The sequence below is a fragment of the Trachemys scripta genome, chromosome 9 (assembly GCF_013100865.1).
Source record: "Trachemys scripta elegans isolate TJP31775 chromosome 9, CAS_Tse_1.0, whole genome shotgun sequence".
Taxonomy (NCBI): Eukaryota; Metazoa; Chordata; order Testudines; family Emydidae; genus Trachemys; species Trachemys scripta.
The window spans coordinates 19,609,289-19,635,403 of record NC_048306.1 but is presented as its reverse complement, the minus strand read 5'-3'; the positions used below and the strand labels follow the sequence as shown (position 1 = coordinate 19,635,403).

Below are 26,115 nucleotides of genomic sequence, written 5' to 3'. Positions count from 1 at the left end.
GGCCCTTTAAATCCCGGCCCCAGCCCGGCAAGGCTCGGGGCTCCCCACAGCCGCGGGAGCTCCGGGCCCTTTAAATCCACAGCCAAGCCCAGCAGCCAGGCTGGGGCCGGGATTTAAAGGGCTCGGAGCTCCCTGCCGCTGTGGGGAGCCCAGAGCCCTTTGAATCCCACCCGCAGCTCCAGCTGCCGGAGCTGCGGTGGGGATTTAAAGGGCCCGGAGCTCCATGGCGGCCGGAGCCCCAGGCCCTTTAATTTGTCCCTGAGCCCCAGGGGCTTCCAGCCACCTCTGCAGCTGGGAGCCCTGGGTTGATTTAAAGGCCCGGGGGCTCCCAGCCACAGCCGGTGCCCCAGGGCCTTTAAATCTTGAGAGGCCCCGCCTCTTCTGGTTGAGGGCATGCCTCTTCTGGATGAGGCCACGCCCCCCACAGGACTCTGGCAGTACTGGTAAGTCCTGTAAGTTACTTTCACCCCTGACTTCAGCCCCTCAAAAAGTGTACTAGATGCTCCATATAACAAATGCAGAGACACAGGCAGCTTGGAAGATCTCAACCCAAGAAATTTTGAATTCCAGGTAGAATTTGGGGTCCAAATCCCTTAAGCAGCTTTGGAAAAAAAAAAAAAAAAAAAAAAAAAAACAACAACTCATCTCTAATGAGGTAACGATTAAGAAAGAGGAGATTTGGAAAAAAGCTTTAAGGTCATCAAATGCTACACTCCTATTACCGAATTTATGGCGAGTAATGACAGTGTGGCATGAAAAATGTTTAATACTAAGTAATCTTTGGGTTCTTACTTACTCTATACCTGTCAGATTATAAAAAAGTACCATAGCACTTTTTCTTTTGTTTTGAATAGGATAGAGGAAATAGTGACTAACTGTTGACCACAAAAGTTTCATTACTGCAATCAACTAGCTTTTATGCCGCTAGTTTCACCAAAAAATCAAAAGTGTTTTCAGGACAGCATGTTTTCAATTTTCCTTCTGAGGTGGATTTCAGGCAAAGTAGTGTTTTTTATAGTCACCCACTTTTGTCAAACAACTATTGTGAAGGGAAACACCAATCAGAATAAATGTAAGGTAACAGTTTATTCATTTTTAGTTACATTGTAAACCGTGCAAGTAGCACCCCTATATGGTTATAAAATCTCAATGCTTTAAGTCACTGTACCTTTATTTACTACACTACTCTGTTCTAATCAATATAATATAGCTACATCAACACCTATGTATTAAAGCACAACAATTTAAGCAGCAAAAAAGCCATACCTGTATGGGTAGCCATGGTATTTAGATCTGAAGACAGAGAGCAGCCAGCTGAAGAATAATACCACCAGGCCAACACCAGCTACACACATTACTGTAGATAAGCAACAGAGTGCAGAATAAAGTGATCAGACAGATAAATCCACCCTGAAAACACCACTATGGATAAGGTTTTAAAAACGCTCAACAACAGCTAAATCTCCACCTGCTGCACTCAATGGGAATTTAACTGTGGATGTCAACAGGAGCAGGAGCGCTGCTGAGTCCTTTTGAAAAATCCCAACCTGCGATGCTGGCAGACCAGGTGCTAGCTCTTGTCAAAGCTTTAGGCCTCAGCTGAGCACTGACAAATTCACTGCTGGAAACCAGTCTGTTTTTTCCTGTATGTTAGTATGGTTAAGATGGGTACTGAACTTACAACCAGGGTGTTTAGACTTTATTAAATGCTCGTAAATTGCTGCATGCATTAATCTCACTTATAATATCTTTATCGCATGCTATCAGGTAATATTTAAGGTTTTGCTTTGTAACTGTAAAAAACAAGTTTGCTCTGAAACTCTGAGCCCAGTCAGGAGGGATCAGCTCTCTCTATTAAGAAGGCCTATCAAAACTAAATGGGCCATTTTGGGACATCACAATACAAAGACTTTGGTTATGTCTATACAGCACACCTTACAATGGCGTGGCTGTGCCGCTGCAGCCGTGCTATTGTAAGGTGCACTGTGGCCGCTCTTTATCTCCCAGCGACAAAATAAAACCACCCCCAATGAGGGGCGGTAGCTCTGTCAACAGGAGTGCGGCTCCCGATGACGAAGCTCTGTCCACAGCAGTGCTTTTTGTTGCTAAAATTTGTCGTTCAGGAGGAGGGGGGTGGGAGGGTGTATTTTCACACCTGAGTGACAAAAGTTTTAGCGACAAAAGTGCAGTGTAGACATAGCCTTTATTAATTGCTCCTTCCATCCTTGAAGAGGCTACATGCAAAAGGGCTCGTCCCATCAGCTTGAATTTGGGAAGAAGGAAATACAAATAGCGGACAAGAAAATTTTTCATCTCTTTTGCTGTCTGGACTCTCACAGGGCCAGAGCTATGAAATAGAAGCAGAGATCTGCAGGGTCAACCTGGGTTAGTCCTAAAAGACATTCAGAGCTGACAGATTACAACAACTCTGTCGCCTTTTGAAACCATACACTGCAACTCATTTGTTTATATGTGTTTGCCTGCTTTAACCTTGTAATAACTCTCTCATTTCTCTGCTTAGTTAATAAATCCTTAGATCGTTTACTATAGGATTGGCTACAAGCATTGTCTTTGGTGTGAGATAGAAGGTACAAATTGACTTGGGTAGGTGAAAGGTCCTTTGGCTCTAGGAGTAACCTGAATATTTTTTGATCTTTGGTGTATAGCAACCACCTATCACTAAGTCCAGCTCGCCTGGTGGCAAGATAGACTGGAATGTCCAATGTGACTGTGACTCCCTGGTAAGACTTATAGTGCTTTAGGTGTCCACAGTGTTACTGGGTTGGTGAAATCTAATTATAAAACATACAACCAGTTTGGGGTCTTTGCCCTGCTTCTTGACAATCTGCCCTGAGGTTGGCACTCATGGTAGCGAGCCACTCCAGACAGTGTGACGCACCCTATATTGATAATACACATCCAGTATAGAAAAGCAAGCCCCTCCATCTCTTTTAATTAGCAACTACTACATAGCACTTATAAAAGTCCATATAACCCAACATGCCTTTTTTTCCCTCTTGCACCTCACTAAGCTCCTCCAAATGCTTCTGTAGAAACAAAGTTCACCTCTTTCAGGATATACTATGCACAATAGTACAACTGGTAGAGGAAATCATCTCTCTCTCACACACGTTGTGGAGCAGCAGAATAGGGGAAGGTAATTCCATCCCTAGGTTGGGAAGTAGCAGGGCAAAGGAGACGAAGGCTGGTGTCAATAACTCCCTGCTCCCATCCACAGGGCCAAGTGTGAAGGGGGAGTTTGAGCAGAATTAACTGTTGCAGATAAATGAGAGGAGCTAGTGCACGGTTCTTGCACAGTATAATATAGAAGGTTGTGGTTGGGTCAGCGTATACTTTTCTGCTGAACCAACCGTCATGAACCGTAGAGAAGGAAATGTGCAAAACATTTCTATAAAACAGACAACACAGACCATATACAAGCATTTTAAAAAAACTAAAGGTGACAGTGTCTCTTTAAGAAGCAGCAAATAAGTGTTTGAGAACCTCTGTGATAAACCATAACTGACACAATCTATTGGGTCAATAATCTGTGAACTGACAATAAACTGAAAGAACATTAGTCGGCTGAGTTACACAAACCAAATGTATATAATGTTACTTGAGGTGTACATGCATTATCAGGTACTAAAATAGATCTGTGGAATGTGACAAGGTAAAGGCACCGCAGTGTGTAAAGGATTAGCAGGTCGATGCCTGTTATATTGCTATTCAGGATGAAATATAAACGGAAGGGGAAGGTGAGTCAAAGAAGAAAGCTGTAGCTTCTCCCTTCCTGGTTGATTAAAGCAACGAAAGCCTCTGAGGAAATATTGCCCAGTGTTTTCCAGCTGATTTGCTCTCTGTTTCATGATAATTTTGTTCATAACAAATAAACAAACCCTGAGGAAAGGGCTTTAAAAGGACTAAGGTCTGGAGCTTTATGTCCATTTCTTGGATGGTGACTTAACTAAAAATCCAGATAAAGGCTCTCTTATAAGATCAAATATATATTTGATAACCTGGAGCGACCCTAGTGCTCATCCCTCCATTATGGGTTTAATAGTTGAGATTTTTTTAGTAGTCTCTCATAGAGAAATGAGACAATAGTTCAACACTATCTTGCTTCTCTCCTCTGTGCTCCAAGTCCACTCCAACAATTTTATGAATAAAAGATGGAATGTGAAATAACTTTGAATTTTATTGTTTTGCTAGATTTCAACACTGAAGGAAGAATTAAATGCAGAGAACCTAAACACCTTGGGGGGAAAAAAAACAACCAAAAAGAAAAGTGCCAGCACTGCAGTAAATCATCACACTGGAAACGTTTCCTGAATGCATCTTCCCTTGATGGAGATTCAATTAAGCAACAAAATGCACTGCTTGGATTAAAAAGTAGTACTTACTTTTTCTTTTCCCCACATCCATATCAGAGGTAGCAGCTTCATGCAGGAGTACCATTCCTAAAGTAACACCACCATCTGCAAAAGCTGTTTAAGGCTAAACTGACAGACACCATGTATTTATTTTTAAAATTTAATAAATCCATTCAATCATAATCACATATGTGGCACATACAAAACTTATTCGAAAGATTAAAGACTCCCCAGCCAAGATAGACACTGTAGAAAAATTACAATTAACATGCAGTAATGGTAATATTATTCCTGGAAACACAGAAGAGCAAAAACCAGGAACATGTCAGGGATCTGTTTAAATGCACTAGCTACAAATCATAATTAGACTAAGAAAACTTGCAAAAAATAGCACTTTTCCTCAGAAAGAGGGAGGTATGAATTAAGACCTTGCCTCTAATTCATATTGCTCTACCTTGTTCACCTTCCCATTCCTGATGAGAAGTGATTCTCAAAAGCTTGTCCATGTTATTTTAACTTCTGTTGGCCTAACAAGATGATAGTTAATATATTTCTCAGTTGTTGTTTAATTTGACAGATACGAGGCACAAACAGCGAAGTCTGGACTTTTCTGTTTTCAGTTTGAATTATTATTCACCAATAAAGATATTGCTAAAATTAAGTCAGAATTTATAAGCTGGTTATGCTGTATTTGACCATAAGGAGATCTGACATAGTGAAACTCTATACACAACAAAACAGAATGCAAGCCCTACATAGTTTAATTGCATTGTAATATGTACATTTCAGGCCTAATCCTGCTCCCACTGAAAAAGAAAGTGTTTTTATCATTGACTTCAATAGGAGCAATATAGACCCTTCAATTCCAGTTGAAATGACTCTTCAGTTAGTGAAGCTACATGAAAAAAATGACTTAATTATTAAATGATTCTACCAAATTGTGCCTTTTTTGAAGAGCTGTATTTATTAGAAAATTTGGTAGGTACATGGGGGGAGTGGAGACACACAGACACACAAAATGAGAGCACTTTAAAGCCCCCAATTTGTTTTAACATCTTGTCATTGCAATCTTCCTGACACCTCTTGATAGGTGGAATTTGGCTAGATTCAGAACCAACAGAAGAGAGTAATAATAGCTAAAAAAGGAAAGAAATTCCCTCTCCCCCAAAACTGGTCTTTATGGCAACACTTTTGCCTAAAAAAAATATCTCCCACGCTGTTCAATAAATGCACTGAAATTTGGAAACCCTTTCAAAACACAGAGTCACAAAACTATCACCAACTTAAAACAATCAGAATAAATCAAAAGTGCAGTGAAAGAGAACAAAGATTCCTGGTGCTTTGTATGAAACTTAACATTAATTTCTTCATTCACCTGAATTGACAAGTTATATTGTGGCTACACTGTAATATTGTAAAGAGACAAAAGACTAAGCCTGTCATTTACTGAAATAAAAAGAGACTCGGAGGTGGGGGGCGGGGGAGGAAAGAAAAATAATTCACACAAGACCCATTTTGGAGCCTGATGAAACCAGATACCAGCTGAGAATTACAAGGTCAACTGTAGTTTTTTGTTTTGGTTTTAAAACTAAGAATGTGAAACAATTAGAAAGTTGATACAAAACTTAAAATCGCATTATTTATATAATGTGTACCTCCAAAATGCTTAGCAGAATTAAACAAAAAAACAGAAAGGAATTGGGGGTGGGTGGGTAGAAAAAAAGGTAGACTGCCTTTTCAGATGAGAAGAGAGCTTGAGGTGGACACACCCTAGAAAGTCTGCTCCAAATGGCAACAGCTAAAATAGAGAGGCTCACGCACCAGTGACCTTACTATGGGAAAGGGAAAGGGAAGTGAATGTTGTACTAGATCTTGAAATGATCCAGTAGATGTGGAGCCAGTGCACTAGCTTGATGTTATTATAGTATATTTTCTGCTCTTTGTACTTTGAAAATACAGACAGGGGGATCTGAAGAGCGGGGACTTTGGGGCTGTAGAGAAGGTTGTTGCTATAGCAAAGGTGAGGAGACAAAACACCTGGACGAAGATTTCAGTAAGGAGATAAGGTAGTGGCATACAGAAGTGATGTGGAGGTAGGAATTGGTGGATTTACAGAAACACAAAAGATCCTTGTGGAGGAAAGTTCAGAAACAAGGACAACTAAGGTTACCGACAGTGGAAGGAAAAAAATTGCACATCTGAGCTGAGGAAAAATAGGAGAGAGGAGCTGAATTGGAAGATACTGAATTGGAAGAAAAATTTTAAAAACATAGGTTGAAGGCAGTGGTGACAAAGCTGTAAGTTTACTCTGTCAAGACAGAAAACAAAAGGTGTGAAACATTAGCATAATAGCTAAGGTTAAGAGAATAATAGGAGAACTTAGAAGTGTGCAGTGGCCCATGAACTAAGCATCTATGGGATTCCATTGGAGAGGAATTCTTAGTACAGAGGAAAGAATCCACCAACAGAGGGAGAAAGAATGATGAGTTCTGCTTCCACCTACCTATTGCCAGATACCAACACAGGCTGTCTCAAAGAATGCAGTGGTCCACAGCTTCATTTAAGGACAAACTGAGTCCCAGGAGAAAGAGAAGAGAACGATAGTAACCTAATCCCGTTAAACTGACAGATTGTGGGCATAAGGAAATGTTGGCTGTTGGCATATTATAAAGGCACTACTCCTGTAGTGAAGGGAGAAGGTATAGGTTTGGCAGAAAATTAAATTGCCATCAGATGTGTATATTTCATTATAAAGGATACTAAACAGTAGAACAATGTGTGTTTCAGCCACAAATTGGGCTTGGCTGCTTCCATGGATATAGTTCTGTAAAAGACAAAATTCAATTAAGAAAGAAACTTCGGAGCAGAGTTTACAGTAATTAGTAATGGATATAAAACCTGGGGCTAGATTCTGTGTTCTCTCTCTCAGGAACAGAGCACAGAAAAGGTGTCCCAGGAGCAGTGGGGACAAAAGTGGTTTTATGCAACCTTTGCATCATCCAGATACACCTCTACCCTGATAGAATGCTGTCCTCGGGAACCAAAAAAATCTTACCGCGTTATAGGTGAAACTGCGTTATATCGAACTTGCTTTGATCCGTCAGAGTGTGCAGCCCCGCCCCCCCAGAGCACTGCTTTACCGCGTTATATCCAAATTCGTGTTATGTCGGGTCGCGTTATGTCGGGGTAGAGCTGTATTGGGCTGCTGCAAGGCCAAAACCATCCTTCAAGTGTATGATAGAGCATAGCCCCAGGGCTCTTAACTTACAGAAGTGTTACCTGGCCTGCCCTGCTGCCCAGATTCCCTTTAGTGCAGTGTGGAATACTACAAGCATGCCTTCTCCTGCCCTTGCCCCCCCGCCACCCTCCACCTCCATGATGAGTTCTCTTCCTCTCCCTGTTTGCTGGGTACTGTGAAGAGGAGTAGCATAAACTCACATACACCACACCCCTACGTGATGAGAATTCTCCTCCAGCACTTTATGGGCCCTACATGTTGGGCCCCAGAATCAAAAAAAAAAAAAGGAGATATCCTATCTCCTAGAACTGGAAGGGGCCTTGAAAGGTCATCGAGTCCAGCCCCCTGCCTTCACTTGCAGGCCCAAGTACTGATTTTTGCCCCATATCCCTAAGTGACCCCCTCAAGGATTAAACTCACAACCCTAGGTTTAGCAGGCCAATGCTCAAACCACTGAGCTATCCCTCCCCCCAGGACTTAAGCACTTAAGGTCTTTCCAGGATAAAAAAGGGAAAAAAGAAACCAAAAGAAAGTTACCAATAGGAAAAGTTAAGAACAGAATGAAGAATAAAGCTAAAGTCTAAACAAAAATATTTTTTTTAATTATGTTGAAAAAAAAATATCTGCCACATGTGCCCTTGAGAACGAGATAAACAGAAAGCAATAGCAAAACACAGGAAATGCTAATAATAAAAATATTAAAAATGAAAAGTATTTTCACTCAATGTGGTTTAGACAATAAAATATTAAGCAGGTTTGTTTGTTTTTAAAAGGTTGCAAACTGAATAGGTTAACAAACAGTTTAAACTATATGGAGAATAAAATTTTACTGCTAGTCAGTTACATTTGGAAAGCTTTGCGTATGTGGGGTTATGTTAGATCCCAGCACAACAACATTTTTGACAGCAGCTCAGCAATACTTTATAACGCTCAGAGAATTAAAAAGGAACATGGTTTGAAAGCGTATGTGTCTGTCTAGGTAAAGATCAAGATATGCTGCAGAAATATTTTCACATTTTCCTCACAGATTAGTTGAAAGATCTGTGAAGCAGCATTCATTTCAGTGTCAATATCTGGGGCACAGGCATCTCAAGAGATGTCATACGCCCAGTACAACTGAGAAGCACTTGAGGTGCATCTTGCCTATCTGATATGCAAGGCAGAACTGAAGAGGACAAGACAGGCTAATATAACTTTTTAATGAGTCATAGGATTCAATTCTTATAAAATTCAGTAAAACATCACCAAAGAGAACAAAAGCATGTCTGAATACATACAAATAGAAATAATGGTTTTACATACAAGCTACTGAGTATGTGGGGGAGGTGAGGAAAGAAGAGCAGTTGTACATGTTAAAAAAAAGGAAGGCCAGATTCTGGGAGGCAATAAAACTGTTTAACACAGAGAACCTGAAAGCAGCAGAAGAAAGCTGCTTAAAAGTCCAACTGCTGTCACTTCTCCCACTGCCCAGAAATGTCTTAGATTCATTTTTTAAGATGTGTGTATGGAAGTGACAGAGTAGAGCAGCGGAGGGCATATGAGAGATGGAATTAAAATGTATGGAGTCAAAACAAAAAAAGAAGGGATTGAGATAAAAAGTAGACTAAAAAAAACCAATTAGGTAAAAATAATGTACCCCCACAGTCTAAGCAGAGTGCAACTGTTGCATTTCCTCTAAAATAGATTAGTAACAAGAATATATTTTGGAAGCAAGTGGTTAGCACAATATCTATAAAATGCAATTTCAAGTTTGGAAGTAGAAAATAAAACAGGTATCATTTCTGACTCACCAAACATGTAACACAATAATTGGTACTTATCTACCCTAAATACGTATATATTCGATCATAAGGCGGTCCGTTTATAAGCTGACCCCCCAAGATGGAGAAGTAAAAATGGAAAATTTTTATGACTGTTCATAAACTGACCCTATAATTCAGGGGTCAGCAAACTTTGGCTCCTGGGCCATCAGGATAAGCCGCTGGCAGGCCGAGATGGTTTGTTTACCTCAAGCATCTGCAGGCACGGAGGTAAACCTAAGTAAACAAAGTGTCCCGGCGCGCCAGCTGCTTACCCTGAGAGGCCGGGACAGCAACTGGTGGGGATTTTTTTTTTGGGGGGTGGGGAGAAGCTGGGGAGTCAGGGGAGTAACCCCTGTGACAACCCCCCACATGACCCCACCCCTAGCCCAGGACCCCCACACTCTCATCCCATCCCTTCCCTTCCCATCTTATCTGGGGAGGGCCAGGGGAGGATGTCTCTGGCCTGGCTAGAGCTGCTCCGGCAGGCTGGGCAGTGCAGCCGCAGTCTGCTCCGGCGGGCCAGACCGGGTGGCGTGGCCGCAGCATGTTCCAGCGGGCTGGGCCGGGTGGCATGGCCACAGCATGCTCCAGCAAGCCGGGCGGCGTAGCCACAGCCTGCTCTGCGGGTGGGGCCGAGCAGCACGGCTATAGCCTGCCAGCCCCGGAGCTGCAGCTGCTTCGGAGGCTGGGGGGAGAGCAGCGTGGCCAGAATCGAAGAGACTCTGGTCCCTCCTCTGCCCTTCTGGCTCCGCTGACTGTGCTGCTTCTCCTTGCTCCCTCTGTTGGGGGGAGGGGCTGTGTCCCACCTCTCCCTCTCTATACCCGTTCATAAGCCGACCCCCTTCTCTGGTGCTTCCCTTTTTTACTAAAAAAATTCGGCTTATGAACAAGTCTTTTTTGTATCTTCACTTAGCTTTTGATATGTCTACAGCGACAAACGGAAGCCTCCTCTTAAAATGCAGCATACCTGAAACTAAGAAGTCCCTCAGCATTAAAAAAATAAAATAAAAATGGAACTATAGACAGTGTAGTGCCCTCTTATGAATCGGCTTTCCCTGCTCCTAATACAGGGTTCTGTCTAGACCATTCCCTTTTTAGTATTAGCTATTACATGCAATCTAGTCATGAATTAGAGTGAATTATCATAACGAGTTGAGCATGGCATGTGATCTGTCTGGTCAAAATGATCATTCTTAGTCTGATTAGTGACTACATTTATAGTTTTATTTTTATGTATTTTATTGCACACAAGAGAAACAGCTACAAAAGACAAAACACTTAAACCAGACATTAAGCAGCCTTTGTTCTTGGGTCATAGGGTTAATACTACCATTCTTGTGGCATTGATGCTAAATTATAAGGCACTACAGCAAATAGCAGTCTGGTTGTAATGAAATTCAAACCAGTTAGTATATACTGTCACATTTACTCTATGTTCTGTAAGTACTAACAACTATGTAGTAAACTTGATTGGCAAATTCTGACTTCATTGCTTTGTGATAACATCCAAAATATTAATCACAATCCATGGATTTAGAGGGACCCACATCTGGTCCTATCATTCTTTTGGCTAAGAAACGGTCATGTTTCCTCCTCCTTCTTAGCCAAAAGAGTGATAGGACCAGATGTGGGTCCCTCTAAATCCAGGCTGGAGCCCTGAGGAGCTTTCTGTTCACACATCTTACTCTCAAGGCCCTTCTTTCATGATTCCTATACTTCTGGCAAAGAATAGATAGGTATTCCTTCTAAACCAGTTAATACAATTCCTCAAATTTGCCCACTGACTGCTCTAGAGCTCCTTCTATAGTATTCCTACTCTTGCTGACTCAGGAAGTGAGAAATCAGAAACAAAACTTGCATCCTGGATTTTGTGTTTTTTAACATGGATCTTTTCACTGTAATCCTACAAAGATAAAGACTTACCACTTGTCCTGTATGGGGATTCTTATGAGCATATGGTGGCCCTCTGATATGGTTCCACATTTGGCCTGATGTCATTGCTAGCACAAAACACTAGAAAGGAAGAAAGGAACAACATAAGACAAATTAGTATAGACCTCATATGTGTCTCTATTCAGTTTTCATCTTTGCAATTCACTTCACCCCGTAATGTACAGATGTTGATGTTGCCTTGTACTATGCATAGCACAGCATCTATTATTTATTGATAATGTTTTCTCACAGTTTGAACTGAAAAGCTTGCAATCAAGTAGTACTACCAGACAACCAAGAAGGAAAGATACATGAACCTCATCTTCACTTTAACCAAAAGTATGGACTTTTCCTTCCAGAAGTCATGTCTTTTAAAAATCATCTGCACTTAAACCTGAAAGTCTGTGGCACAAATAACTCTTTATGTAAAATATTAATACTGTAGTAATATAATTTGCATTACACTCAACTCTTGGTTCCAGTACTTCTGGATTTTGCCATTATGATCAAAAGACTCTTTACAGTGACTATGTTCTAGCCAAGATGTCCTCTCTTCTTAGAAGAACAATAAGCTCACATTTCAAGGAACATTGGATTTGCCAAACTAGATCAGACCACTGTCCCATCAAATCTGGTATCAACTAATAGCTAATAAAACCACACCAAAGCCATATAGAAGGAAAGAGATTCTTTCCGATCTTCTGAATGCTATCAACATATGTCCTGATATATAACGTTTGACTGACTGTATCTTGAATAACTTCAAACACTGTTGGTCATAAAATTATTCAGCCCTTTTTATAAATCCAGCACCTGTACCAATACTTTGGACTTTGAGCTGCAATTCCAAAGGCCAAATAGCAAATGTTTGAGTCTAAAGCTTATATTTTAATATCCTGAAAAATGAGTTTTACTGAAATAGACTAGGGATAATCAGATCAGTATAAACTGGGTAAAAAAACCTCATTTTAAATAAAATTCACACTAATAATGAGTGTGGAGGGATGTGGCATGTGGTCTGGCCTCATCTGTTTGGTTACAAATGCTCTCCTAAATTGCTCATGTTCAGCTTACACTGAGGTCAGTGGGAGAATCTGGTTTATAATAAGCCCAGTTGAAGGGAAAAGGTTATTTGTTTCACCACTAAATAGTTTTCCACGCAGGAGACGTAACAAAGCAAAGGCAATATTTCCTTCCCTTTAAATTCAATCTGGATCAAGTTGAAACAGGGAGAGGTTAAAAAAAGTAATTTTGCTTACCAAAGCAGCAAAAGCCCAGCCAGTTTTGTTATAGAGAAAATCCAGGTTGCTTCTCCGTAAGTACACAAGGCCACCAATGACTGCCAGCAGCAGACCCAACATCAAGGGACCAGCATAATTTGGGGGTCTTATCACTCGAATCTATGGAAGCACAAAAGGTTATGTTAAAAAAATTCTTTTTCTAAAAAAAACCCATGATGAATATGGAGAAATAAAACCATACCAATGTACAAAATACGCCAACTTAATATTTCTTTAATAATTTTAACTGTAGTTCAGAAATTAATACTTTTTCTCTTTTGTTTCAATAATACATACTATGGAGCAAAATCTGTTAGGCCATATTTAATATTCTGCCTGTGATGATGATAATAAAACAGCTTTATTTTCATAGAGGTGGATGCTTCTACTGGTGGGTGAATCCACATAAGTTTGCAAATTGATTTGGAAATATTCTAGATGGAGAGCATTAAATAAATGTAAAATATTATAATGTGGCATGTAAAAAAAAGTTACCTGTTTTTAAAATATACTTAATCTATAGAGCTCAGCTAGACACAACGGGGCTTAGGACCTGCTTTGAATAGTGTCACTGAGTAGCCAATTAGAATATTTTTCCTTAACCATATTGTATAGCTGGTAAACAGACTCTCCACAGCTAGATTTACATCACAGGAAGGAAATGAAAGTCTATCTGTACTTACATTGACATCAGTCCTATCAGCTATCCAGCGAGCAAGCTGCTCGGCCGCAAAACCTCGCACCTGCAGCTCATATGTGTCACCCCTTTTGGGTTTCCCTTTAGCTGGGAAGTTAATGAAGGTTGGAGCTGAATTCATGTTTAGCTGCATTAAAAAGATTAATAAATAAAAGTAGAAGTGAAGCATCAAGAATAAAGTAATTTAGCCATTTAAACTTGTCTTATTTTATTGCAAAATTATCATTCATATTTTGTCCCGGTGCTTATGCACATAATTAAACAAAAGGGCTATTCATAAAATAGATCTAATGGGTATTTCAACAAAAAATGGTATAGTAGCTTGAATGCTTTTTTCTCATAAAATGGTCTAGGATATGCAAAAATCCATGACACAAAATTATGTATACAGTACATTAGTCAGGCACATTCTTCTTGGATGCTCCATACTTTCTTCTCTCTTCAGTATCCAGAATGTCCTGAGACGCCCACAATTATTTGATACCCAATGCTAGCAATAATGCATATCTCAGAAAGCAGTTTGAGATTGGTTATTCTCCCATTAGGTTTAATACGGCACTGTTTAATCTCTACTATAATCGATATTCTCATGTCTTCAGTACTCACGTCTGTGGTTGGCAAAGAACTCAAAGAAGGCTGGACAGTTAATACATGTACCTGAAATCTGCTGATAATTGAGAAAGCTCCTGAGAGTTGTCTATATGGTCAAGTACTATTCTTGCCCTTGCTCATAAAGGAAGGTTTTTTGAGTCTTTGTATACAAGTATATCTATAAAGAAATCTATATAGTAGTATCTAGAGGAAACATGTATTGGCATCAAAAGATAATCACATCCATCTTTCTGAATATTGATGAGCCTTCTTTTATTGTGTTCTAGCATATTCCTATAGTGGAGCAGCTATTTCTGTCATAAAAGACCTGCATAAAGTTTCCAACAGCAAGGCTTCACCAAGATTTCATCATGAGCCCAAACCTTAGACAGGGTGTGTAAACATTTCAGTGGCTCTGGACTGAATTATGCTTTTAGACTGAAACAATCATGGCACTCAAAGCTTGGCAAATCAGCTACAAAATCTGATTTTCCTTTTGAGTTGCTTCAACATGAAACTGAAATCACAGGTTTGTAAAGATCCAACTGTAAATCTCCAAGATCAAGATTTGATAATTCTCTGAAAAATAAATTAACACAAACATAATGTACATTCTGAATAATAACTTGTATGATTGAGCTGCACAGGTTCCAAGTAACTAGAAAGAATGCAAGGAGGGTGGCGTTTCTAGTTTCTTCTGACGATTTTGCACTTCTTTCAAAAACAGATTGTGTGTCTTAAGAGACAGACCACAGATTGTTTGCCTATAACTAACATGGACTTTTATTTTTAGGAAAAAATGAAGTAAGTGGACATTTTAAAGAGTAATTTACTGTGCATTCCTAGTAACTTGTCACATTTCTGAAAATCAGATGGACATAAAAATATTTTCAGTCAGTTTAAAAAAAAAAAAAAAATCAGTTTTCTGACACTCCTCCTTTAAATGGGACATCAAGTTTCCTTAAAAATACCTTTATAAGAAATTAAAGATTCTTCTGTCCCACACTGCTTTTAGAGTTAGAAGTCTTTTGCAAACTGACCAATATTTAAATTAGTTCCAGTATTTTATAAGTCATTTTAATTCCATTATTACATTGAATGGCATTACAGGAGTTAGACATAAAAGACCTAATCAGGTCATCCAATCTATCACTCATGCCTATTCAGCACTGTTCCCTGCATATTAGTAGTAGTTTGGCCTATTAGTGCTACTGTCACATTAGCAAACAAATTTTGCATATTTCTCATGGATTAGAGGGTTGTTGCGGTTTAAAAAAAAAAAACTCTGCAATTTTTATTTTGCAGCTGTTTCGTTACAGATTGGCCAGCATCCCTCATTATGGTACTACTGTACCATATCTTCTGAATTGTAGATTTCTTTATCACTCCCCCCAACTAAAAATCACTTTAAAAAAATGAAAAATAGATTACCATCTGAAATACATCTGAGCCTTCATCAAAATCCACCATGGCAAAAAAAACCTTATTGGTAAATGCACTGGAGTATCGCCAGGAGTTTGCCAGAATCTGGTATTCTTCATCAGCTTGCCTGAAAAAACATATAAAACCAGATGCTATATTCATGAGAGTATGTCAAAAACAGAGGAACCTATGAACGTATTTCCAGCTTTAACATCTCACTGGAAGTAACACATCTCCCATCCCCACCAAAACTCTTTTTAAGTTAAGATTTTAAAACTAACAAGACATGTCATGCTTCACTGCTCATTCACACTGTTTTCAGCACTGGGCACATGGAGTTTTTTGTTTTTAAGATGGGGAGCAGATCTTCTGGACTGGTCAAGCTGCACTGGGCCCACAATCGGGAGGCAGGGGACATGCAAAACTGATGCTCAAGGCTGTTCTTCATTGTGCACAGCTGCCTGTGCTCCAAGGTGCTGTTGTGACAGCTGAGGATCATCAGAATGCAGCAGAATTCAAGGTGTGGCCTCTTCCCCCAGCATGCTGTACAGGAGGTGACCCAGAGATTCCCCAGACTAGCCATTAAAGCCTTCTTCAGAGTCCCTTTATATCTCTGGAGCAATGCAAAATGCCAGAAGCAGAACCCAGGATCTGATACAGTATAAATGTAAATAAATACTCTAGATATCTCAAACTACAAGCCTCAACAGCAAAATCTCAAACTACAAGCCTCAACAGCAAATGCTAAAAAAATGTGTTTAGCCATTCACCCAAAAAGATTAACGTTAACCCTTTCATTTGTCCAAAAGCTTCCCTTTTTCATACTGCACAGCTGCAATTATTGCAGCACAGAGATCAATACAGTTAATGTGACTTTAGATGATCTGTGTATCTGCATATATAAGAGACTGCATTAGAAAAATACTACTACAGTCTATTGTATCTTAGTCTCTCCCACTCTGAATGAAACTGCTCAAATTCAAGAAAAAAGTACTGCAAAGTAGGAGGGTAAAACTTTTACCCACTCAGAACATATGGCACTTTTTACAGTAATCATTAAATTTAAGTATCAGAGGGATAGCCATGTTAGTCTGTAATATATAATAGTCTATAATATATAACTAAACTACTGTTGTATGTAAAGTAAATAAGGTTTATAAAACGTTTAAGAAGCTTCATTTAAAATTAAATTAAAAAGCAGAGGCCCCTGGACCAGTGGCCAGGACCCAGGCAGTGAGAGTGCCACTGAAAATCAGCTTGCGTGCCGCCTTCGGCACGTGTGCCATAGGTTGCCTACTCCTGTTATAGATAATAGACGTAGTCTGACGAGGTGGGTATTCACCCATGAAAGCTTATGCTCCAATACATCTGTTAATCTATAAGGTGCCACAGGACTCTTTGTTATTAAATTTAAGTTCTTTAGAATTTAATTAAGTCCATACTTGCACACGGCACATTGTCTGTGAGGCTGAAGAGCAGTGAACATCACAACCACTGAGTAATTTCTTGGTGGTGCCTTTACAAGGCGACGAAACTTGTCTCCGTTCATTCGGATAACGGCTCTTTTGCTGGCCCACTCCATCAGCTGGCTAACTTTTTCAGATAAAACCATCTAAAAAATAAAGTAAAAAATGTTTATTTTAAAAACTGGACTGAACATTAAAGAGAGTCTTGTCTTTTGATACTCTGAACCGTTAACAGTCTCATGACGACATTTCAACAAGATGACTGAAATCCAAAAGAAAGCAAGACATACATTATGTGGTCAGATTGAGAGAGTCCGCAGTTGTTTATTATAACAATGTTCAATGGGAGTTCTGAGTGTTCAGTACTTCCAAAAAATCAAGTCAAAAGCCAATGACCAGGCATTAATGTACCAAGAAAACAGATCCTAATATTGTCCAGTAATGCCAAGCAAGCCTATTGATTTAAATTAAATTACAGATTAGTTTGGGATCACTTCTTGTAGCTGAAGAACATTATCTTGGTCAAAAAATAACTGCTCAGTTGCAATGATTTCTCTATTCCTGATACTGTCAATGGGCTCCATTCTCTTTAGCTAATCCAGACAAACCCATACACAAGTAGTGCGATCGTTTTCACGTATACAAATACTTATCTGCATGTAAGCTTGGACACATGCAAGTGACAGCAACTAAGCAACGGCCACAATTCTTCCTACCGATGACCACAGATGACCCCTCCTCAGGCAGGGCCCGGCTCCCCACACTGCCCCCCCCTCCGGGCGGAGGGCGCTCCACAGGCGGGGGCCCGGCTCCCCCAAGGCTGGGCAGCCCGAGGACATGGCCGGGCGGAAGGTAGCCGGGCAGACTATGGCCCCTATAGCTCCGGGGATCCCGGGCTGGTTGCTCCCTCAGCCCAGCTGGCGGCGGAGGGCCCTCACCTCCTTCCTCTTCTGCCCTGCAGCCCAGGGTCCCTTGCAGGCCATGAGCACCACCAAGACGCCCAACATCAGCACTCGCAACGCCGCCATGTCCGCTCCTTCCACCGGCACCCGCCGCCTATTGGCCCAGCCGCTACACAAGCCACAAGTCACGAGCAAGACTGACAGGCTACTTCCCATTCACATCCTTGGCTCAGGCTCGTTTTCTATTGGTCTAACGTCCTCATCCGTCAGCCAATCATAACGAGGCAAGCTGTTGTCGTTCCATTGGCTGTTTGATGAATTGGGAGGAGTCGGTTCGGAGGGCAAGGGAGCGGAACTAGCAGTCGGTTACGGTGTAATAGGGACCGCAGGGTACAGAGGGGAGCCAGGCTGGGCCGGGTGTTGGAGTGGGATGAGTTGGGGCAGCAGTGCCATGGCAGTTCAATAGTTGGAGTAAGGACAGAATTACAGACAGGGCACAGGGCAGCATCAGCAACGCAGAGGGGGTGCCTCGTAGTACCGAGGAGTCCAGTCTTGCTTGCACATTATTCTAGGTGCTATCTCCGCAATTATTTCTCTGGGAGTCTCACCTGCAGCTCGCATGGCACTGATAGTCTTTTCCTGTCCTATCACATTGTAAATGTGAATCTTAATTTGCTATCCTCGTGAAGCACGCCAGGATTGCATTTTCAGCACTACTGAGGACTAACAAGGACTTCTCTTCAGCTAAAAGTCCGTTTTCCAGATTGCTTTCCTTGGCTTCCATTTTTCTGAGCACGATCCATTACGTCACTGGTTCTCCATTTCCAACTTTCAACTGTTTGCCCCTGAAATTGTTACTATATTAACTGCTAACCATGTGCTTCAACGTCTATGAAAAGTCAATGAGATCTGAAGGCACCGACCCTCTGAAGGAGGATGGGTCTGTTGATACAGAGAAGACACTTTATACATTTATATTCGGTTAGACACAGGATACGGGAGCAACCAACAGGATGGCTGGATGCCACTGAAGAAATAGAGCATGCCGGGAATATTATAATTAGGAAAATAATCTTATTAGTAGATCCTCAAATGCACAAACATACCCCTTTCATGCAGCTACACAATCCTATATTCCTGTTCTGTGGTATTTATTTTAAAGTATCATCTTGATCCGTCAAGTTTTATTTCTTTTATGCTGTCATACTTTGTGCAGATTTGGGTCCTCATGCTGTAACAGGGTCTTCCTAAGAAGACCCTTGCACGCATGTAGAGCCTCATTGACCTAAGCAGAGCAGCTTCTCGATCTGTGATCTGATGGATCATAAAAACTGTCTGGAATATATCAGTATAGCTATAATAGATCAATATCGATAACATACATAGGTATACACAAATAGAGATGTACGTTATACATACAGGAATGTATGTTCTTTCTGTAAAGACTGGCACTATCATATCTATATCTATAGCAAGCTAGCAATATCAAGAAAGATGGAATGGATTTCCACACCTATATCTTTCTATGTATGATACAGGTATGGATTTAAATTCTATCTTTCTCGAAATATTCTTACTGAGAGATTTTAAATCGGTAGCTATTACATATGCAAGCGTTTACGTGATGTAAGTATTTAAATATGTTCTTTATATGCACCCCTTTGTATAGATATAAACTGTGATCTTTCAATCATATAACTACATGTTTAATTTTACTCATATGCACATATATTTGGAAAATCAGAGCCACAGGGATTTTACATTATTAAGATCGACACATCAGTGATCAAGTTAGATCATTCCCATGAATCAGTTAAGGATCTCTCTGAATATATATTGTAAAGCCGTGTCTTTATTTAGTATTTTTATAATGTAAGTCCCTATTTAATAGGCGCCACAATCTATATTTATATGGTGTAAATTTCTGTCTGCGTGAGGTGATCCCTACCCTGCCGTGTAGTAAAACGCTTCCTCCGGTGATTATTACAGTTAAACTCGTTGTTTTACAAACACCGAAACGAAAGGAAAAAATGTGTCAGAAGTGGGATTCGAACCCACGCCTCCATACGGAGACCAGAACACCCAGCCCTCGAGAGAGGAAGGCACTTTAAGCCTTGAGTCTGGCGCCTTAGACCACTCGGCCATCCTGACACTGTTGTTCATGTGAGCAGCTGGGAGAACCTTACTGTTCACTACAGAGTCAGCGCCACTAGGACTGTTTCCCGACTCTCTAGTTCCCGTGGCAAAAGCCATCACTAGCGTAGGCAGTGTGGGGGAGCCCGTGGGAGTACCGGGCCCCCAGGTTCCCGGGTACAGGGGCTTCTTCCCGTATGCCTGTAAGAGCCCCTCCACGCAAGCGCGGGAACTACATTTCCTATAATGCCGTGGGACCGCGCTCCGGAAGAGAGTGAAATACATTGCACACGGGGCGCATGCGCAGCGTGCGGGCTTCCTGGCTGGCCACCATTTTGTTTTTCACTGCTCGCAAGGGTATAAGGCGAAGAAGGAGAAAGGCAGAAATTATCCGTCCAAGGCGCCAGCATGTTGTCTCTGGCCAAGACCGCAGTGCGCCTCAGCGGTGAGCTGTGGGGGAGTCCTCCGGGGCACAGCCGGGCGGGTACCCCCCAGAGTCCCAATCCCCTCTGAACCGAGAGCCCTTGACCCTTTTAGCGCCTCTCTCCCGGGTTCCTTGCCGCTCCGCAGCGACTGGTCCGCACTGGAACCGAGTCAGTCAGTTGCCTCCGGGAGCCCGTTCCCCGTCCGGGTCGCATCCGCCTAGGCGTGGGGAATGGCTTGGGCACAGGGGTCTTGTATGGATGCTGTTGTAGGACTGAGACCTTGGATTGTTACCTTCCAAAGCAGAGTGGGCGTGATATATCCTGGAAGCCTATCGATTTACGGGTGATACCTTGTGTTTTAGCACATATGTCAACGTTTGGGGAAACGTTTAATTTAAGCTAAGTGGTTTTTCAAGTGGAAGAAAAAAATGTTTTAATGTTAGGGAGACAGTCACAAACTAAAACACAATTTCAGTGTTTTGCCTACATAAAATGCTCTGGGAATAACTTCAGAAACAGCCTTCTTGAAGTTGGTTGTCTTGGCCTTGATCTTACCTAATACATTTAATTTCACAAGAGTAGTTCATACACAATTTTTCGGATATTGGGATTTATATTTCAATTAGCATTGTCTACACAGTGCAGGAGTCTTTTTCTTTTTTCCTGTGAGATCATCTTAAGTTTTCTGGCTTCTTTGCTCCTTCTGAAAACACTTGGATTATTTACAGACATTCTCTGTGAAAAATAATGTATTGATCAGTTCATAAACTGACCATCTATTTTAGCATTTGAGGAAGTGATCATACCTAGAGTGGCACTAGAGATTCTAAATTGAGTGAACAAAAAGTCTTCATTTCTGTGGGTGTATTTTATAGTTACCTGCTTAATGAAAATTTTAAAGTAGCTTGCCAACCAAATAGAATAAAATGTTAAGCCTCTTTGATGGATTTGTCTAAAATAGATAATTTTCTCTGTTCCAGCAATTGTGTGGCTTTGTAATGCTGCCGGAATGTTATGAAGTCTTGTGTCTATCTTTCTGTTGTAATGAAGAGCATCCTTATTCTTAGTGTTCTGAAGTCCATCTTTTCTAGGGGATGGATGGGAGGACTGCCAGAGACTTGAATAGATGTAAGATGTACCAATGGACTGATACACATTTTTGACCATTTCTTTTAGCTCGGGGCACTCAGTGGATTGCAGCAAGACAGAGTCACCACAAATCTGTGCCTGACTTCCATGATAAATATGGCAACATTATACTACTTGGTGGAGCCCTATTTTGTGTCTCCATTTGGGGATATGTAAGTACTGTATGACTGGTACTATCACTAGTGTCTGCTATAACTATAGTCCTGAATTTGCAAGTTGTTATACACCTTTATAAGGATTTGCCTATATGAAGCAACTTGAAGTATTGGGGCTTTGGGGTTTCCTGAAAGAGTAATTTTGTATGCATTAATACCTCAAAGGGAAGCGATTCATTAGTCCAACTTTAAACCTAGATCTTCAATAGGCACTTATTTTGAATGTCAATTTACTGCAAGTCTTCAGAGCTGAAGACAGCTTGATTAAATATAAGCTAAGCACACTTCCTTTTGTCTAATAATTCATTTCCAAAATGGGCCGTTGGATGAGTGAGCTATTCACCTCAAGTTTTCCTTTTATGTTAGTGAAAATATTGTGTGGCTGTACTATAAGAGCTAAATATTAGACTGATGCTGTTATCCCCTGAATTTCACAGTATCAGTTTTAAAACGTTTTAAATATAGCTTTCTAATACAGTATGTGACAGAAGTTTCCCTTTATGTAGAGTTTATTAAAAGACTGGTGTTGTTGAGTTATTCTTAATATTTCTGTAATACAAATTACTATTGTAAAATAGTATAAATGTAATACCAATGGAACCAGTGTAAAGGGCTGAATAAGATGTCAAATCTGAGTCTAAAAACAATACTGATAGAGAATGATGCCCCTCAACTGTATTCTTTTTTTAACTTTTTGTTCTTGAACAGTTGCATAGGTTAAAGATACTATAAAACTGTCACTCTAAAAGGAGACCCCTAATATTCATAACTGTTACACTGTATAGCTTTATTGGATTTGAGGGCTACTAACTATTACCGGTAATAATGGTTAGGGTCCTATCAAATCATGGCTGTGAAAAATGCATCACGGACCATGAAATCTTTTGTATACTTTTACCATATAATAGGATATTTTTTTATAGTAAGTACCCTAGTCTACAGAGTAAAAGTATACACAAGTACACACTTTTATCAAACTGGGGGTCCCCACCCAAATAAGGTGACCAGACAGCAAGTGTGAAAAATCGGGACAGCGGGTGCGGGGTAATAGGAGCCTATATAAGAGAGACCCAAAAATCAGGACTGTCCCTATAAAATTGGGACATCTGGTCACCTTTCACCCAAAAGGGGGTAGCAAGGCTATTGTAGGGGGAGGCACAGTATTGCCACCCTTCTGTGCTGTTGCTGGTGGCAGTGTTGCTTTCAGAGCTGGGCACTCAGCCAGCAGACGCTGCTCTCCAGCCACTCCGCTCTGAAGGCAGTGCAGAAATAATAGTGGCTATTGTAGGAGGGTCACAATATTGCCTTGTGACTCCCTTTTGGGTCAGGACCCCCAGTTTGAGAAATGCTGAGTCTTAAGGGCTTTACGTGTTTTTATATTTTACCATTTTTAAATACATACTCATGTTTATTACAACACTGAAACTTAAGATTTAAATATCTGAAACTGTGAAATTCAAGATTTTAAAGATGTGATAACTGTGAAATTTACAAAAATGAACCCTGAATGTGGTAGGTACCTAATAATAGTCTGTTCAATCTAGCAGAGCAAGGTATAACATGATGCAATAGCTGAGAGTTGAGGCTAGACAAACTCAGACTGGAAATAAGGCATAATTATTTAACGGGAGAGTAATCAGCCACTGGAACAATTTACCAAGGGTCATGGTGGATTCTCCATCACTGACCACTTTTTAAATCAAGATTGAATGTTTTTCTAAAAGATATACTATCAGAATTATTTTGGGAAAGTTCTATGATGTTATACAGGAGATCAGCCTAGAGATGATCACAGTGGTCTTCTGGCCTTAGAATGTGACAAACTTGTTCTTATATAACTTTTTAATCTATTACAGGTGGCAACACAAACTGGAATTGAGTGGAATTTATCACCTGTTGGCAAAGTTACCCCAAAAGAATGGAGAGAGAAATAGGCTTTGTTTATTCTGGACTGAAATGTGCAGTAATCCTGAACTGGTCTGAATTTTCATTTATGCCATACATGTAATGGCATCTGTTCACTGATTATTGCCATCTGTGATGTGGCATTACTGGTGTAATAAATATATTTAAAAATTCTTTTGTTCATCTAGGTCTTATTCCTGTCCCATGTTTCATGGCTTGCTATAAAAGTATAGTGAGCAATTTTAGGAATATTGCTTGGTTATAAAATTTTGAATGTTATGTTATATGATATTCCTTAAGAACCACTGAGATGAGTTTAGGTTAGATGCAGATGATGAAGTAACTGAAGGCAAATGCTCTTAAATGTCTGGTTATTGCAAAAAGATCCATGTGGGCAGACACGTCTACTTGTGTAGACTTTATTCACTTCAGCTGGACTCTGCATGCAGACTTATTGCAGGGACACATCTTTCATTCTTAAATCGCAATTCTTTTAACAAAAGCATTGTACTCTCCTTTTTTTTTTTTTTTTTTTTTTCTGCCACATAGCAATCTTCTATGGCTGCAAGGGGCACTGGTTTATCAAATCTCCCTTTCAGGAACCTAGCATCCTCTACTTCTCACTTAGAAAGTGAACTTACCTGAGTAAATTTTAAAAGTACCCATTAGCCAGAATAATCGTAGTGTGGAGATAGCAGCAAGAAGTGTATGCTTACAGTTTGCAAAAGTAAGTAGCTAGTGATTAAAATAGAGGGGAGGCCAAAATGTTCAAAAATAGACTGCCTGTATAAGAGGGCCAAACATGGCTTCTGCTTGACATCAGACTTCTGCTGAAATGGTTCTTGAACTCAGAAGGTCAGTGGGAAGTTGGTAGTACCTGCCTTCTCGCCATCTGTGGTGCTTCTTGGAGTCGAGAATGCTCTTAAAGGTCTGACTGAGGCTCTGGCTATACTAGAAGCATTTTACCAACATGGGAATGCTGGATGCTATACCAGCAAAGCACTCCTAGTTTTGCTGTAGCTATGTCGGTTGTGCTTTCCACTGCTATAGTGAAACAGCCTATACTAGTAAAAGTGCTTCGGTGTCAGTGAGGATGGGATTTGATGGTATAACTGCATCTACATTAGAGGCTTCTGCCAGCATAACTGTCTGTCAGGGATCACTCTTCACACACCTGATCAACATACCGATACAAGCAGAAGTCTGTAGGTTGAACCTGTTTTTAGACTGAAAGGCAGAGGGTGAAATCATCATTCCAATTGTCTATGGAAATTTTGTCACTAATTTCAGTTAGGCTGGGATTTTGCTGATTCTTTGTATATTTGAGCAGTGCCTAACACAATGGGGTATTAGGACACTACTGTACCTTTTTGCAATGTAAACCAGTCTGAGGAACTAGTTGCAGCACTTGTGCAAGGGCTCCTGATAACTCTGGAATGTTCTGACCATCTCACTTCCTCAATTTGTTAAAAATTAATACTTAGTCCTGTCATGAATGCAGGGGACTGGACTAGATGACCTCTTGAGGCCCCTTCTAGTTCTATGATTTGAAACTCAAATGTATCCTGCCATATGAGGCTGAAGACTGACTTTCTGGCCTGAGTGGAAGTGGGAATATTACCTCTGATGATTATAGGGCCCTTTTTCATTTTGCCAGTATATGACATTAGTGGTTTAAGGCTCGTTTTGATGCCTGATCCCTTCTGATTTTTAAGTTCTATCCCCAAAAGGAGTATTTTTACAAACAAATCTTAGTAACTTTTAAGATTTGTTTATTGGCACAATTCACTGTGCTAAGATCACTTCAGTTAGAAGTGTGCAGGGCAAGTGTCCACCATCTTTCCCCTGCCCTCCATTGTGGTAGTAAAATACATTAATATAGTTGCTTCTTGCTTTTTAAGGTATCTGGTAAAGGAAGTACATCGGGCTGTGTATGATGGTCAAAACAAACACAGTACATAATTTTAGAAAAAGTCTATATACACTTCTGTAGATAGGTGCTAAAGTGAAAACAGGGTAGAACAGAAGATAACCCTCTCTAATGGAAGTACTGTATTGTACCCACCCTCATATGCTGATGTTACAGTAGGTTTCCAAACTTTAATCACTCTTAGAAAAATAAACCAGTGCAGCAATCAGCTTTGGTCACCACCTCCTCTTCTTCTATGGTTGGTGCTAGGTTCACCTTCCTTGTTACAAAGTTCCACTCGCTTTCTTGGAAAAAAATTGAACAAAATGACCTTATCTCCCATTGCTTGTGGAAGCTTTGATGTTTGTAAATGAGAGCATTAATTAACCTGTGATGTTTCAGTCTGCTTTTCAAAACTAAATGGCAGCCACTTGACCAGAAATGGTATTTTCCTTAAGGAGAAAAAAATCTCTCTCTAGGGCGCGATGTGCCAATCAAACTTTATCTGTGCCTGCGATGTGCCAATGCCTTACTGCAGCAAAAACGCTTGACTGAAAATGTCCCCACCGCGTTCCCTTTCTCGCATTGGTGGGACCTGAAACTCGTATGTGCCACTCCACCTCACGAGGCTCCTCCCTCTTGAGTCTCCCCCTTGTCACATGATTGGGGGACTAGACCGAGCTCTGTCACGTGGCTTTCTGCATTGGGATGGCGCAGAGGGGCTGGCAACGGTCGT

At 40.7% G+C, this 26,115-nt stretch overlaps 2 protein-coding genes and 1 non-coding gene across 5 annotated transcripts in view; 1 reads left to right on the top strand and 2 right to left on the bottom strand.

Annotated features, from left to right (window-relative positions):
• The window catches only part of MAGT1 (magnesium transporter 1), an 18,878-nt gene extending 982 nt beyond the window's left edge, over positions 1 to 17,896 (bottom strand). Inside the window, exons 1-9 of one of the 3 annotated variants that reach the window (XM_034781896.1) lie at positions 17,740 to 17,896; positions 16,778 to 16,947; positions 15,345 to 15,462; positions 13,309 to 13,449; positions 12,605 to 12,745; positions 11,337 to 11,426; positions 7,134 to 7,197; positions 4,404 to 4,478; positions 1,267 to 1,357 (exon numbers count right to left, since the gene is read on the bottom strand). In XM_034781896.1, the coding sequence (XP_034637787.1) occupies positions 1,267 to 1,357; positions 4,404 to 4,478; positions 7,134 to 7,197; positions 11,337 to 11,426; positions 12,605 to 12,745; positions 13,309 to 13,449; positions 15,345 to 15,462; positions 16,778 to 16,947; positions 17,740 to 17,829 (980 nt within the window). In that variant the 5' untranslated portion in view covers positions 17,830 to 17,896. Of the gene's footprint in view, positions 1 to 1,266; positions 1,358 to 4,403; positions 4,479 to 7,133; positions 7,198 to 11,336; positions 11,427 to 12,604; positions 12,746 to 13,308; positions 13,450 to 15,344; positions 15,463 to 16,777; positions 16,948 to 17,091; positions 17,430 to 17,454; positions 17,682 to 17,739 lie in introns of those variants that run through there. The other 2 variants (XM_034781898.1, XM_034781899.1) reach the window with 2 other exon arrangements.
• A 1,840-nt stretch (positions 17,897 to 19,736) lies between these two features.
• On the bottom strand, positions 19,737 to 19,854 carry TRNAL-CAA. The gene is made up of 2 exons: positions 19,817 to 19,854; positions 19,737 to 19,782 (listed from the first exon to the last, which is right to left on the bottom strand). It is a non-coding gene; the product is annotated as a tRNA-Leu (tRNA).
• Positions 19,855 to 20,124: 270 nt separating this feature from the next.
• Positions 20,125 to 23,643, top strand: LOC117883341 (cytochrome c oxidase subunit 7B, mitochondrial). The gene is made up of 3 exons (XM_034782580.1): positions 20,125 to 20,281; positions 21,438 to 21,562; positions 23,422 to 23,643. The coding sequence occupies exons 1-3, from the start codon at positions 20,245 to 20,247 to the stop codon at positions 23,497 to 23,499; spliced, it is 240 nt and encodes a 79-aa protein (XP_034638471.1). The 5' UTR covers positions 20,125 to 20,244; the 3' UTR covers positions 23,500 to 23,643.
• The last annotated feature ends 2,472 nt before the right edge of the window (positions 23,644 to 26,115 follow it).

Bases quoted from the DNA above. Each gene is read 5' to 3' on its own strand.
- LOC117883341 (XM_034782580.1), top strand. From the start codon at position 20,245: ATGTTGTCTCTGGCCAAGACCGCAGTGCGCCTCAGCG. The intron at 20,282-21,437 runs GTGAGCTGTGGG...CATTTCTTTTAG, and splicing joins GACCGCAGTGCGCCTCAGCG to CTCGGGGCACTCAGTGGATT. The intron at 21,563-23,421 runs GTAAGTACTGTA...AATCTATTACAG, and splicing joins GTGTCTCCATTTGGGGATAT to GTGGCAACACAAACTGGAAT.